Source organism: Coloeus monedula (assembly GCF_965178545.1).
Source record: "Coloeus monedula genome assembly, chromosome: 5".
In the NCBI taxonomy this organism is placed as follows: Eukaryota; Metazoa; Chordata; class Aves; order Passeriformes; family Corvidae; genus Coloeus; species Coloeus monedula.
Genome location: NC_138785.1, coordinates 74299357 through 74315002, shown reverse-complemented (window position 1 = coordinate 74315002; position 15646 = coordinate 74299357). Strand labels below are relative to the sequence as shown.

The 15646-nt window shown below is 53.2% G+C and overlaps 1 protein-coding gene across 6 annotated transcripts in view; it reads left to right on the top strand.

Moving 5' to 3' along the window:
- The window catches only part of EXOC6B (exocyst complex component 6B), a 264591-nt gene that overhangs the window by 109056 nt on the left and 139889 nt on the right, over nt 1–15646 (top strand). For all 6 annotated transcript variants that reach the window (XM_082282320.1, XM_082282316.1, XM_082282318.1 and 3 more), the window contains 2 exons: nt 4310–4486; nt 12775–12843. In XM_082282320.1, the coding sequence (XP_082138446.1) occupies nt 4310–4486; nt 12775–12843 (246 nt within the window). The remainder of the gene's footprint in view (nt 1–4309; nt 4487–12774; nt 12844–15646) is intronic.

The window sequence follows — 15646 nt, the reverse complement described above, 5'->3', positions numbered from 1 at the left end:
GGGAGTTTTTTCAGGATGGATCCTGGAATGCTGAAGAAAGTCCTTCCTGTTGAGGACTTTGAATCCCAGGATAGTTTGGGTTGGAAGGGACCTTAAAGCTCATCCAGTGCCACCCCTGCCATGGGCAGGGACACCTCCCACAGTCCCAGGTCTCCTAAAAGTCTCCAGGGCTGCCTGATGACAACCTCGGTCCCCAGACACGGGTCCCTGCCCTGGGCCTGGCCCTGGAGGCGGAAAGGTGCCTTTGCTTGTCCTACCAGCCAGTCTGGAGCGGGAATTCCTGTCAGGCACTGGGAATTCTGCTCTGATGGAGTGGTGGGGGTGCTCCTGGTCTCGCAGGCTGCTGTGGAGGAGGGCAGTGGCAGTGCTTGGAGGGAACTTGACCTCCACGAACCCAGCGCTTGGTGTTTTCCTCCTGAGCACAACATCAGCTGTGAACGGGCCTCGGCTGTCCTGCCTCCCTTCGTGTTCCCGTGGGGCAGAGCGAGCCAGGATTGATGGTCCTGGGTACCAGAGGCAATTTCACAGGATAACCCCAAACTGGCCTCGCTTTCATGGAATCCACACCAAAAGCTGAGGGGATTTTGGGTTGGATTTGCCATCCCCCGAGGGCTTTGGGCCTCCCCGCAGCCCCGGCTCCTCCGAGGGCGCCCCGGGTGTCACCCGGCCTTTGATGTGGGGCCTCTTCCCCGGGCTCCTGCAGCCCCTCTGTGGGGAACAGAACCCCCAAATCCCCCAGTGCTGCTCTGCAGGTCGGGTTTGATCCTTCCTGTGCCACAGCAAATCCATGGAAGGCTTGTTCCGCTGCACCCCCAGCCCAGGGAAGTGCTGGGAATGACCTGGGGCTGGGGAGTTCCTTAGGATAATCCTGAATTTCTCCCGAGCTGCTTCCTCTGGGCCTCCTCCCAGCTCTGCCTTTCCCTCGAGGTGAAACTGAAACCTCGGCGGCTTCACAAAGTTGAAGAAAATTCGATATTTCTCACTTCTAGGTCACCTCAGTCCAGATCGTTTCCTGCCGGGAGCGGGGGGTTGGGAATGCCCTCCTGGAGATGGAAAAGCCATTCCCGTTCCTTCTGGCGTGCGCAGGGCCTGGTTCCAGGATCGCTCCTTCATTCCGGGCTCGGGGCGCTCCCGCTGCGGTCGGAATGTGCCCGTTGTAGGCCAGGATTTGGCTCCGGTGTTCCCAGAAAGGGAAGGGAACAAACATCCACAGATCTACTGTGGGACCATTGGGTTTTCTTTAACGTAGAAATCCCTGGAAAATCTTGTCTAATTTCGAACTGCCCCCACAAAAAATCCTGAAGGGTGAAGATTCCTCAAGGTCCAAATTGCTCCTGGGGGGCTGGAAACCTTTTGTGCATTAGGAACATCCTCTGGCTGCTTTTTAGGATATCTGGGAGTTGGGACATGCAATTTTTCCCTTTTTTTTTTTAATCCAGAGGTTGGGTGGGCCCTGGCACAGGGTGCCCAGAGCAGCTGGGGCTGCCCCTGGATCCCTGGCAGTGCCCAAGGCCCGGCTGGACACTGGGGCTTGGAGCAGCCTGGGACAGGAGCTGTCCCTGTGGGTGGAATGGGATGAGCTTTAAGGTCCCTTCTGACCCAACCCATTCCGGGATTCTGTGATTTTCCCAGAAAGTCCTTGGGCTTTAATCCAGGTCAAACTTGAGAAATCAGTTTATTTGCATTGAAAGTGCAAAATAAAAGCGTGGGGGGTGAATTCCATGGGGGACTCCTTGTCCTGGAGCGATGCCGGAGAGCCAGCTTTCCGTGATTTCTAAATAACTGGAATTTTTTAGGTCTTATCAATATTTGGTTTGGATCTTATCAATATTGACCCCTGGTCACGTCCTGCTGTGCTCCCACAGCAGAGTTGGGCCTGAAGGAAGATTAATCCCTCTTGGAAAAGAGAGGTGGGACCAAGGCCGGGGATCGTCAGAGAGCACTTCCATGGATCCTTGGTGACACCAGTTCCATGTCCAGCCTGAAATCCCGAGTGTTTCACACTGAGGGCTGGGCAGAGGAGTCTGGGGCTGGCAGCAGCATCCTTCAGCTCGTTATCCCAGATTTCCCTCTCCCATGGCCGCTCCGGGCCTGCTCCGCCCTGGTTAATGGTCCGTTTCCAGCTCAGTGCTTGATCCAAAACTTTGCGTTTTCCCACTCTTTGATTCTCCCCTCTCCAGAAGAAGAAGGATTACATGAACTGGAGGGTTTAATGAGCGCACTGGGCTTGCTTTTGGGGGAATTTCCAGTGGATTCAGGGTTGTAACTTCATTACGCCTCGGTTGGGAAACTCATGGCAGCGCTGGGCGGGTCCGAGGGTGGGACAGAGCCCCGACCCTTTGTTGTGTCCTCTTCTGAAGGACCAAGCGCTCCCGCCCCTTTTTGAAGTCCTAATTCCCTTTATGGGATGTCGCAAGGCCTTTCTATAGAGTGGTGCCTCTGAAGTCCGACGTTCCCGCTGCCAAAAACGCCCCTTTTTCCCCCAATGGCTTCGGGTCCTGACATTGGGAGCAAAACTCTGTCCTGGGCAGTGTCCACCCAGACCTTTCCCTTTGGGGCCCTGTTGCAAAAATTCCCATTGTTGGGATTCATCCCTAAAGAGATCTCTTTAAAGGGATGGGCTGGGAGTCCCCTGGCTCGGCTGGGAGGAGCACTCGGAGTAAATGAGCTCCAGGGCTGCTCCTGCTTTCCAACCACTAGAGGTCAAGGTTGTGCTGTGGGATAGCGCATCCCAATCCGAGCATTCGCCACCTCCAGGGGCAGCTTTGCACGTGGAATTCTGTTCCTGATTACCGTGCTCCTTAATGAACTTGGAGCTGACCGTGTGTGCTCGGGGTGAGGAGCACTTGGGGGTGGATTTTCCAAGGAACGGGATGTCCATGCCATGCTTGGATTTTCATCTTCTTCGGATGTAGGAATTACTCCGGTGCTTGGTCCCCGGAGGGGTTTTGCATCCCAAGGAGGGATTCCAGAGGGACTTGGAGGCTGGCAAAAGTAAAAAGCTGCTCCTAAATTGTTTTTTCTGGGGGGGGGGATATTAAAACTTCCAAGCGTTGAAATAATCCGGGAGGTTTGCACATGGATAAAGCTTTGTGCTCTCTGCAGCTCAGGTAGCGCTAATTAATAATTAGCAATAAATAATTAGTGATTTGTAATAGTGATTACAAATGTTTTCATTCTCCCTCGGTGTCACTGGCAGCTGGATCGATCTACAGCAGGATTTATGGTTTTCCTGCTGCCTTCTAAATCCAGGCTGTCACATTCCCATGGGGAAGGGGATGGTCCCCTTTTGCCACCTCATGGAATCACAGAATTCCAGACTGTCCAGGAGCTACCTGGGCTTGTGGAAGGTGTCCCTGCCCATGGAAGAAGAGGATCCATAAGGTCCCTTCCGTGGCTCCATGATTCCCACACACCTTTCTTCTGATAGATAAAAAAGCCACAGCAAAATACGGGAGGAATCCTCCAAATCTGTGGCTAAATCCCTATAAATTCCAGGTTTTCCGAGTGTTTATTCTCCAGTTGCACCAGCGCACCAACCCATGTGTCCAGCACCGCCGCATCCATGGGATTGGCCTTTTTTCCCTGGTTTTGGCTGGGATTTGGCCCTGGAGACCCCCCCGTGTCTGTGCTGTTCCCATTCCTCGGTTTGATCGACTCCTGAACAATTGGGGCTAAACCACTTTTCCTGCCGATTGCTGTGCTCCAGAGCAAAGGAAAACCAGGGAATTTTCACAGCAGGGCACAGGCAGCGACCTCCACTGCCAGCCAGCCCCAGAATCCCTGGAACAGCTCCACGTGTTCCCACCCCTCCATCCCGGTGCTCCCAGCGCCAGTTCCTTGAGTACCTTTTACAGCTCGTTCCGCACATCAACAACGCGCAATTAAACCCTCCTGGGCTCCCACAAAAATGCTTTCAGGGACCTCTGGGGTCCAGATGTGGAATGTTTTGTGCTGCCACGGCTGGAAAGGAGGAACAAATCCAGCGGTTCAGGAGGTCCCTGAGTGCAGCCTGTGACAGTCACCACATGGCCCACGGCAGCGCTGCCGCAGCTGGGCCGTAAATGGATCAATGTGGCAGCGCGGGGGCCGGGCCGTCGTGATTCGGAAAGAGTCAGGAGCGTGTTTGGATTGTTGCATAATCCCTGGCCTGCTCTGCAAATGGATCTTGGGATATCTGGGGTGGGGGAAAGGCGACGTGTCGGAATTCCGCGGGGCGCGTCCGGCCTCCTTCGTCCCCTTTCGCGAGGGGCTGCGCCTCGTGCCTGAAAACCAAATTAAATCCCAGGTGAAATCTGCTTTTTCCTAGGCACAGCAGCAGAGGAACCTGGACAACATCGTGTCCCAGCAGCCCAGGATTAGCGGGGGGAAGAAATCCAAGAAGGAATTCAGCGCCAGCTCTGAGCTGGAGGTGAAGAACACCAGCCCCATGTCAGAGCAGGACTCGGGGATCCTGGATGTGGAGGATGAGGATGAGGAGGAAGAGGTAACTGTGCAACACCAAACCGGTGACACTGGGCAGTGTGGGGTGAATCTGGTGCCTCAAGGGGTTTGCTCCTCGCTCCTGGGGCCCTGCTGGGAGTCCTGAAGGTGCAGGAGAGGCTGGAGAATGTGGGATGTGCCTCAAAATCTGGTTATTTTGGGTTTTTATCCCTATTCCCATTGCCAGACTCAGCAGAGAGGCCAAGGATTGAGAACTGCCCATGGCAGTCAGTCCCAGCACCTTGGTGCTGGTGGAGAACACCTATCCCTCATGGAAAAGTTGCTCCATAGTCCACGAGATCCTTGGCCTTTTCCTTTGTCCGGGTTTATCTTCGGACCACGGATGGTGTCAGGACGGGAGTTTGGAATTTGAATTCCTTCATGTGCTCCCTCCTTTCCTTCCCTGTCTGCTGCTGCTTCCTGGGACCTGGACGCTGGTTTTGGGAACCACAAACCACAACCTGGGCATGGTGTTGGGTTTTCCTTCCTCCCTATCCCAGGGCTGGGACACCTGGGATTTGGGATATCTACCTCAGGAAAGGCAGCTTGGAGAGGCAGAGCTGCAGTGCAGGACACAGGGGTTGAGCTTTTGGATGTGCCCATCATTCCTTGGGATGCAGCCGTGTCCTGGACCTTTTGGGAAGTTGTGTCTGCCCCCCTGGATGCTTTTTCTCTTCTGTTGAAGCCTCTCATGTCAGGAAAATGATATTTTCAGCTGGTCCCTGGGCTGGGGGGTGTTTGTCACCCTGACTGTGACAGCCCCTGAGCAGCCAGGGAAGGATCCAGGACAGGTTTGAAATGTAAACACGGGGTTTTTAGGGTGGTTCTGTGCTGCTGTTCTGCCTTTTTCCCTGCAAATCCATTCCCTCCTTTCCATGGCTGCTGTGCACCCAAAGCTCAGTCAGGTCACAACTTCCTCCACAGGGATGGAATTGTAGAGTCAGCCCAGAGCCCCTGGCTGCTCTGGAACCCTCTGGGTGGGCTCTTCATTCCTGCATCACCATGGAGTGGGGCCCCAGAGCTGCTCCAGGGCTGGAGCCCCTCTGCTCTGGATCAGGCTGGGAGAGCTGGGAATGTTCCCCTGGAGAAGGGAAGGAGCCAGGGAGAGCTGCGAGCCCCTTGCAGGGCCTGAAGGGGCTCCAGGAGAGCTGCAGAGGGACTGGGGCCAAGGCCTGGAGGGACAGGAGGCAGGGAATGGCTTCCCAGTGGGAAAGGGGAGCTTGGGCTGGGATGTTGGGAAGGAATTGCTGGCTGGGAGGGTGGGCAGGGGCTGGGCTGGAATTGCCAGAGCAGCTGGGGCTGCCCCTGGATCCCTGGGAATGTCCAAGGCCAGGCTGGACACTGGGGCTTGGATCCAGCTGGGACAGTGGGAGGTGTCCCTGCCCATGGAATGGGGGTGGGATGGTCCTTAAGATCCCTCCCAACCCAACCCATTCCATGGTTCCATGGTTCTGGCCCATCTCAGGTGGGTGAATCCCATCCCTGGATGTGGTGGCACGCTGGTATCCTCACAGGAGGGGTGACCCTGCAGCTGGGGCTGTCCCCATCCCTGTCCCTGTCCCAGGGTGGGCAGTGGCCGCTGTCCGTGGTGATGAAGAGCAGTGGGGGCAGGGCACTGGCCACAGGACCCCCAGGGCCACCTGGCCAGGACCATGGAGGAGCCCCCAGGGAGGAGCCCCCACGGCCCGTTCTCCCAGCAGCGCCTCAGGGAAACGGGAGCGATTTGTTCCTGATGAGCATTGAGTTCCCTGTGTTCCATCCTCGTAGAATCCTGGAATATCCTCAATGGAAAGGGACCCTCAGGATCATGGATCCAACCCCTGTTCCTGCCCAGACCCCCCAACAGCCCCACCCTGGGCATCCCTGGCAGCGCTGTCCAAACGCTCCTGGAGCTCTGGCAGCCTCGGGGCCGTGCCCATTCCCTGGGGAGCCTGGGCAGTGCCCAGCACCCTCTGGGGGAAGAACCTTCCCTGATATCCAAACCGACCCTGCCCTGACACAGCTCCAGCCCTTCCCTGGGTGCTGTCCCTGGGCACAGAGAGAATCCTGCTGGGCCTTTTTTTTTTTTTTTTTTTTGAGTGAAAATTATTTATTTATTAGATCAAAAAAATCTCTTGGGTCAAAATGGAGCCATTGCAGTTTTGGGCTCCTCGTGACAAGAGAGACCCTGAGGGGCTGGAGCTGTCCAGGGAAGGGAACGGAGCTGGGAAGGGGCAGGAGAATTCCTGAGGGAGCTGGAAAGGGGCTCAGGCTGGAGAAAAGGAGGCTCAGGGGGGACCTTGTGGCTCTGCACAAGTCCCTGACAGGAGGGGGCAGCCGGGGGGGGGTCGGGCTCTGCTGGCAGGGAACAGGGACAGGAGGAGAGGGAACGGCCTCAGGCTGGGCCAGGGCAGCCCCTCCTCACCCTCCCAGCCAGCAATTCCTTCCCAGCATCCCAGCCCAAGCTCCCCTTTCCCACTGGGAAGCCATTCCCTGCCTCCTGTCCCTCCAGCCCTTGGCCCCAGTCCCTCTGCAGCTCTCCTGGAGCCCCTTTAGGCCCTGCAAGGGGCTCGCAGCTCTCCCTGCCTCCTTCCCTTCTCCAGGGCAACATTCCCAGCTCTCCCAGTCTGGCTCCAGCCCTGGAGCAGCTCCGTGATGTCTCCTGGGTTTGATCCAGCAGCTCCAGATCCTTTTCCTGCGGATCCAGGGCTGGACTGGTTCAGAGCTGTCGCTGCTGGCTGCAGTGGAGTTTAGGGACAATTCCTGGGATGTTTGTGTCACCTGCAGTCCCCCCCTGGCCTGTGCCCTCCCCTGGAGCGGAGCCTCCGTGGGTTCTGTGTCCCATCCCATGTCCCTCTACCCGAGCTCATCCATGGATTGCAAACAGTGGGACTCTGGGATGGTTCCCAAATCCCTGGATTTGTGTTCTCTGGAATTCCTGGTGTTCCTGTCTGGACGGTTTCACCCTCACTGAGGGGCAGAACCTGTGCTCGTGTCCCGTTTTCACACCAAACCCCACCGAGGATCCGAGATCCAAACCCTTGTATCCCAAATTATCCAAACCCAGAGCAAAGCATCCTGAAACTCTGAGCCAGCCTCGTGCTGGTGGCAGCCAGGGCTGCACATTTCCATGGAAAACTTGGCTTCCAGGGGTTAAATGTGCTGCAGGAATTGTTTAACCCCACTTGCAGGAGGGGTTTCGGTGTTTCCAGAGCCCTGCCCCGCTCCCAGCTCCGGAACGTGCCTGCTGCAGGATTTGGGAACGAGACTGGGGCGGCTGATGTTGCGTGAACTGGGAAGTTTTGGGACAAGATGAATAAATCCTTTGTTCTGCAAATCAAAGGGCATAAAAAGCCGAGGTTGGGCTGAAGGGGGGTGGCAGGGGAGCCATCAGTCCCGGCCTGGGGCAGCCCGAGCTGCCGTGGCATCGGCACGTCCCCAAACCCAGGGATTTATGGATTGTGGGGAGCACTGGCAGCGCTGCTCTGGCTCAGGGAGTGCAGGCACTTCTTCAGTGCTGAGCCTGGATTTTTGGGTGCATCTGAATATTGAAATATCAGAGAAATACCTGAACTTGGGAATGTTGGACAGGTTCATTGTGCAGTGTGTTAATCCAGCCAGAGAGGGAATTTCATGGAATCCTGGAATGGGTTGGGATGGAAGGGACCTTAAAAATCACTCATTTCACCCCCATTCCATGGGCAGGGACACCTCCCACCATCCCAGGTGGATCCAAGCCCCAGTGTCCAGCCTGGCCTTGGGCACTGCCAGGGATCCAGGGGCAGCCCCAGCTGCTCTGGCAATTCCAGCCCAGCCCCTGCCCACCCTCCCAGCCAGCAATTCCTTCCCAACATCCCAGCCCAAGCTCCCCTTTCCCACTGGGAAGCCATTCCCTGCCTCCTGTCCCTCCAGCCCTTGGCCCCAGTCCCTCTGCAGCTCTCCTGGAGCCCCTTGAGGCCCTGCAAGGGGCTCGCAGCTCTCCCTGGCTCCTTCCCTTCTCCAGGGGAGCATTCCCAGCTCTCCCAGCCTGATCCAGAGCAGAGGGGCTCCAGCCCTGGAGCAGCTCCGGGGTCTCCTCTGGGCTCTCTCCAGCAGCTCCACGTCCTTCTGCTGGATGCAATTCCGTGTATTCCAAGCCCTATATTGGAAATTCTGGGAAGATTTGGAATAAAAAGATTAACATCTCTTCTACAAAGCCATGTGTGCAGAAGAGCTGATCTGTTTTTTTTTCTTGAAATCCCTTATAAAGTAATATTTACCACATTATAAAATCATATTTAGTATATTATAAAATAATATTTTTACAGTTTATACATTTATTGATATAATTTTTATATTCCTTTTTATCCCCTGCATAAAACCCCAGCACAGCTTTGGGTTTTGTCTTTATTTGCAACCAACTTTGCTGTGGGAAGGACTCGACCTTCCCTGCCTGGTCCTGCTGTTCCTGGGTCAGGAATTCTGCAGCTCTTGCTGGACATGGGAGCTGTGCAGAGTGGCCCAGCCGATTTTTCCCGAGCCTGTGTGTGGGCTTGGAAGTTTCTCCAGAAAATCAGAGCCTGAAATTGTTGCTTTGAACAAATTTCTCTGGGGGGAGTCAAACTCTTTTTGGCAAAAGCCTGATTTTTTCAATCTTTATCAGAACAATTTCTCTGTGGAGCCCGTTCAAGTTGGAGTCCCGAATCCAAGCGGAGCAAAACCGTTTGATCGTGGGTTGAAATTCCCTGGAAAACGTTCCCTGCTTTGATGGGGGTGTGGAGGGATGACAGATCCCTCCTCCCTAAAAAACCCCGGCGTGGGCTGGGGGCCGGCCCCTCGTGGGTGGTGGTCACTGGGCAGGGCTGGGCAGGAGCTGCCCACGCTCCCATGGCTGCTCCAGGGATATCCAAGGGTGTCTCCAAGGATTTCTGAGCCGGAAGGGTTTGACTGTTAAAGGTTTTACCAACGGGAGGCCGATGGCTCCTAACGCTGGGGGAATAAAGGGAGGCGAAAGCTGCGCCTGAGGAGTCCTGAGGAGCTGGGCTGGGGATTCGGGAGCTGTTCAGGGAATTCAGGAGGCCTGGGAGGCTGGGAATGGAAAAGAAATGAGCGGGAAGGCAGGAAAATACTGGGATTAGCTCAGTGGAAGTGCTGCCTCGTGTGTGCAGGTGTCAGAGGCTGGGGAAAGGGAAAAGTTGGTGAGAGGGATGAGGGGTGTTCAGAGCCCTTGTTCTGGGGTCAGCTGGGAGCAGGGAATCCTGGAATGATTTGGGTGGGGAGGGACCTTCAATCCCATCCAGTGCAGCCCCTGCCATGGGCAGGGACACCTCCCACTGTCCCAGCTGGATCCAAGCCCCAGTGTCCAGCCTGGCCTTGGACATTCCCAGGGATCCAGGGGCAGCCCCAGCTGCTCTGGCAATTCCAGCCCAGCCCCTGCCCACCCTCCCAGCCAGCAATTCCTTCCCAACTTCCCAGCCCAAGCTCCCCTTTCCCACTGGGAAGCCATTCCCTGCCTCCTGTCCCTCCAGGCCTTGGCCCCAGTCCCTCTGCAGCTCTCCTGGAGCCCCTTGAGGCCCTGCAAGGGGCTCGCAGCTCTCCCTGGCTCCTTCCCTTCTCCAGGGCAACATTCCCAGCTCTCCCAGCCTTCAGGTGGGATGTGTGGAACAGCCCAAGGTGGACATGGAAAGGGTCAGAGGTGATCCCAGCCCCATTCCTCACTTGGGATCCTTCCTCTTTTCTGGTGATCCGCTCCTGCCCGGCTGGAGGAGCCGCTGGGAAGAGCAGTGCCAGGGAGGAAGGGAATCCCAGCGAGAGGGATGAGCTGGCTAAAATCCATCCCCGTGATTCATTCCCTTTGCTGCCTTGATCCCACTGAACCTCCTGCTTCCCCTTCCTGCACCCCTGGGTTGGACTGACGAGTTTTTGGGGATCTTGAGGTGATCCAGGTGCTGCAGGATGGGATTCCCCACATCCCCACCTTCAGCTCCTGCCTCTGGAGCTGTTCTTGGAGCCACCCGGGATGGTGGAAGTGTCCCTGTGCGTGGCAGGGCTGGAATGGGGTGGGCTTTAGGGTCACTCCCATCCCAAACCAGTCTGGGATTCTGGGATCCCTCATTTCAGCTCCAGCCAGGAACCTCTGCAGTGCTGACATCTGATTTTCCTTGCACGGAGGAGATCTTTTAACAGCTCCAGTTCCAGGTCAGAGAGGAGTTTATCCCCCAAAATCCCCTGTTCCACCCCTGCCACGCACAGGGACACTTCCACTATCCCAGGCAGCTCCAAGAACAGCTCCAGAGGCAGGAGCTGAAAGTGTGGATGTGGGGAATCCCATCGTGCAGTACCTCAGGATGGGCTTTAAGGATCCTGCCATCCCAAAGCAGTCTGGGATCCTGGGATCCCTCATTTCAGCTCCAGCCAGGACCCTCTGCAGCACCCAGGACCGATTTTCCTTGCATGGAGGAGACCCTTTACCTCCATTTCCACGTTAGAGAGGAGTTTATCCCCAAATCCCAGTTTTCCAGGCCTGCTCCCTCCACTGCCGAGGAGTCTCCAGCTGAGGAGGACCCTGCCCGGGGCACTTTGGGGTTGGCAAATCCTCCCTGAGCTCCCCTTTCTTCATCCCACCTCCCTCGCAGCCTCATTAAAACCCGGGAACATGAAAACATTCCGAGGCCTGTCCATCGGGCCTTTCATCCCTGCCCCCTTTTCCCGCCCCATGTCAACAGAACACTCCCTTTTCCCTGGATTTTGGGTGCTGGAGCTTTCAGCCCGGGCCAAGCAGTTGAAAGGGAACATCTCCAAAGGACACAAAACCCTCTCGAATGCAAATTCCCCCTCTGATCTCTCCTTCCCTCCATCCCACCCTGCCCAAATTCCCTTTCCCTCGGCCCCGTTGAAAGGTGCCGGCGCCTCTTCCTGAGGGGGAGCAAATGAAACCCAAATGGAGCTTTCAACCAAACCGAACGTGCAATCCAAAGAAGAAATTGGGGTTTTCCCCCTGTTTTTTGCCTTTTTCCCCCCTTTTTGTGGCGTAAGGAGCAGCAGGGATTGTGCCAGGATCCTTCGGATTCTATGGCTGGAAGGAGCCTGAGTGTTCGGTGGGATTTAAATGGAGCAAGACCAACAGGAAAGGACATTTTCCTGCTCCCGAAACCCTGAAAAATCGAAATATTTGGGCAGATCCCAGGAATTAAATTGGTTTTTCCATACCTGGAATCTTGGCTTTGTTCCGCTGAACCTGCTGCTGTTGGAGCTCCCCTAGAAATGACATTTTGGAGTGATAAACTTACTTATATTTGGATTTTTTAGGCTTACATTCACCTAAATGGGATTTTTTTTAGAGTGGAATTTACTTCATTGTTGTTTTTTTAGAGTTACACTCACCTCAATGGGATTTTTTGGAGTGACACTGGTTTAATATCAGAATTTTTTTAGAGCTACACTCGCCTAAAAGTGGGATTCTGAAGGGATTTATTCTTGATATTTTGATAAATTGTATTTTGACATAATTTGTGATAAACACACGTATCATTTATATGATTTTTTTAGAGTTTCATTCACCTAAATGGGATTTTTTTAGGGTGGCATTCATTTATATTGGATTTTTTTAGGATTTCACTTATCTCCATGTGATATTTTAGAATCCCCCTTACCCATATTTAAATTTTCTGCCGTTCTATTTATTTATAAATGAAATTTTTATGACTTGCACTCACCTGGATGGGATTTTTTTGCAGTGACACTTATTTAAATTTGATTTTTTTAGAGTTATCCTCCCCTGAATGTGATTTTTTTGGACTGACAAATTTATTTAAAGGTGATGTTTTTAGGATTTCACTTATCTCCAAGTGATATTTTACAGTCCCATTTACCCGTATTTAAATTTTTTGCACTTTTATTTCTTTATCCATGGAATTTTTATGAATTACACTCACCCGGATGTGATTTTTTTTAGAGTGACTTTTATTTATATTGGAATTTTTTTAATCGTTTCATTCACCTAAATGGGATTTTTTAGACTTACGCTTATTTATATTGGATTTTTTTTAGGATTTCGCTGTCTCTGGGATATTTTAGAGTTCCACTTAGCCATATTTAAATTTTTCACAGTTATCCTTATTTATCCATGGAATTTTTGTGAGTTACACACCCCTAAATGTGATTTTTTGGAGTGACAAACTTAATTAAATGTGATTTTTTTAGGATTTCACTTGTCTCCATGGGATATTTTAGAGCCCTGCTTCCCTATAATTAAATTTTTTGCAGTTTTCCTTACTTATCCATGGAATTTTGGTGAGTTTGCCACGTTTTTCATGGATTTTCTCCCTGTTTTAGGTGCCTGGAGCCCAGGATTTGGTGGATTTCTCCCCGGTCTATCGATGCCTCCACATCTACTCGGTCCTGGTGAGTAAATCCAGGCTTTTCCGGGATTTTCCTGCTTTGGGGAATTCCGTGGCTCTGCTCCTCCATCATTTATCCATGCTGACCTGGAATGTGCATCCCTGAGGGAGAAAAAAAGCCAGGGTGGGATGGATTTGGGTGAAATCCGTGGGCTTTCGTCATGCGGGGCCCAGAAATGCAAAGGGAATTTTCTCCAGCTGTCCCAAATCCTGAATTTTTCATATATGTTGAATTTTCCTCCAAGAAATCCTCTTTGGACGCAGGAATTCCATTATTCTGTGGAAAGGGAGGAGGTTTGGGTAGAATTGGTTGGATTTTGGTGCTGTTTCCTCCAGTAATTCCTCTTTGGATGAAGTGATTTCGTTATTCCATGAGAATGGGAGAGTTTGGGGCAGGAATTGGTTGGATTCTGATACCGTTTTCCCCAAGGATGTTTCTTTGGACTCAGGAATTTCATTATTCAGTGGAAACTGGGGAGGTTTGGGTAGAATTGGTTGGATTTTGGTGCTGTTTCCTCCAAGAAATCCTCTGGATGCAATAATTCCGTTATTCTGTGGAAATTGAAGAGTTTCAGGGAGGAATTGCTCGGGAAGGAATTATTTGCTGCACTGTGGAGACTTTCACTGCCCTCCAAAGGCTGCCTGACAGGAGCAGCTTTGCTGCCATCCCCGAATCCACCCCTTGCCTGGATCCCTCCAAGATTCCTGAGGGAAAAATTCCCTCAGATTGTGCCAGGAGTTCATTTTTTGACTGAAAATGGTTCCTTGGAGCTGTCCCAGAGAGCTCCCGTTTCCGTAGGCTGGCTCCTGGCAATTCAGAGTACATCAGGAGCTGAGTTTTAATTATTAATGAATTGTTTGAAACTAATTAATTATTTTCATTATTCGTTTACAAGGGAGGCTGATAAGGAACCTTTGGAGTTCATCCTCCAACTTTTCATTTTGGGGGTGTTTCCAGCAGCATCTGAGCCTTGAATCTCCTGATCCTCCTGGAACCTGTGGAGTCTCATCCCTTTTTAGGGACATTTGGAGCTCATGCTCCAGCTCTGGATTTCAGGGATGCATCCAAGCCTTGAATCTCCTGATCCTCCTGGAACCTGTGGAGTCTCATCCCTTTTTAGGGACATTTGGAGCTCATGCTCCAGCTCTGGATTTCAGGGATGCTTCCAGCAGCTTCCAGGCCTTGAATCTGCCATTCCAAGGAACCTGTGGAGTCTCATCCCTTTTTAGGGACATTTGGAGCTTATGCTCCAGCTCTGGATTTCAGGGATGCTTCCAGCAGCTTCCAGGCCTTGCCTGTGCCATTCCAAGGAACCTGCATCCCTTTTCCAGGGCCTTTGGAGCCCGGGAGCCGTTGTGGGGCTCTGCCCTGCGGTTGGGCAACCCAAAGCCCAGGCAGGAGATGAAAGGAGCTCTCTGTTCCCAGCTTTCCTCCCTTCCCAGCCCTGAGAGGGAATTGTTTTCCAATTCCCGGCGTCTCCAGCAGTCCACACGGGTTTGCTGAAGGAAAAGAACTGTCAGAAACCCCGTTCCTATAAAACATCTTTTTGTGCCCCTCATCTGTTCATAATTAGGTCATTTGGCCACGTTGCCGTGAGATTTTCTTGGAACGAGAAATTCCCCTCCCCAAAATGTGTGGCTGTGTTTGTCTTGGAGGAAACCCTCCCGCTCCGAGGCGGAGCTGGGAGCCAGAGCAGGAGTTTGTTAATTGGGAATTATGAGGGGCTGAAAGGCTGGCGGGGGTGCCTGAAAGTGCCACTTTGTTTGGGGAAACTTCAGGGAGGAATATGGATCATGGGAACAGGATTGGGAATCCTATCGGAGGGGCGCCCGTGCCTCGGTTTGACACGAGGATGTGGATTTGGTATGGATTTGATATGGATTTGGTATGGATGTGATGGTGTGATTGCCCATAAAGGTGTTCTGAGGAGGGTCAGCAGCTTCTGCTGGTGGCTGGAGCAGTTCTGGACATTCCAAATGGTTGGATTCCTTGGATTTCAAGGCCAAGACGTGGAATTGCTTTGCTGGTCATAACAGAAAGATGTTTGTTTGTGCATTGGAATTTTTTTGTTGTCTTGTTGCTTCACATTTTAATCTGAAGTAGGGATTGATCCTCTGAAATGTGTCAGGGGAAGCAGCAGATCCATGGCCAGATCCGTGGGATGGGTTGGGATGGGATTGTCTCCTTCTGGAGGTGGGAATGGTGCAGGGGAGCAGGTGGTGGTGGTGTCCCTACAACGCCCTGACGGGAGGGTGCAGCCAGGGATGAGGGATGGGATGGGATGGGATGGGATGGGATGGGATGGGATGGGATGGGATGGGATGGGATGGGACGGGAGGGAATGGCCAGAGGAGGTTTAGGTTGGATATTAGGGAAAATTCCTCCATGGAAAGGGTTTTCCAGCAGGGGGGGAGTCCCCATCCCTGCAGGGATTTCAAAGCCATGTGGGCTGTGGCACTTGGGGACATGGGGCAGCGGTGGCCCTGGCAGAGCTGGGGATGCTTGGATTCAATCCCAGGGGATTTTTCCGACCTCAGGGATTCCATGGAGAGGCTGAACCAGTGCAGGGGTTCTGTGCTAGCAGCTCAGCGTCCTCTGTCCCCATCCTGAGCTGGGCCCGGTCAGCGCTCCCATTCCTCCTGTTCCCTCCCAAAGCCCTAAAAACGGGATTGAGAACTCGTAACGAGCCGAAATCCCGAGCAGAGCTTAAGGAAGGTGTTTTAGGGAGCCAGGAGCGGGAGAAAAAACCTCCTGAGCAGCAAATTGCCCTTTTCTTGACCTGGGACTGAATCCTGACCTGGCTTTC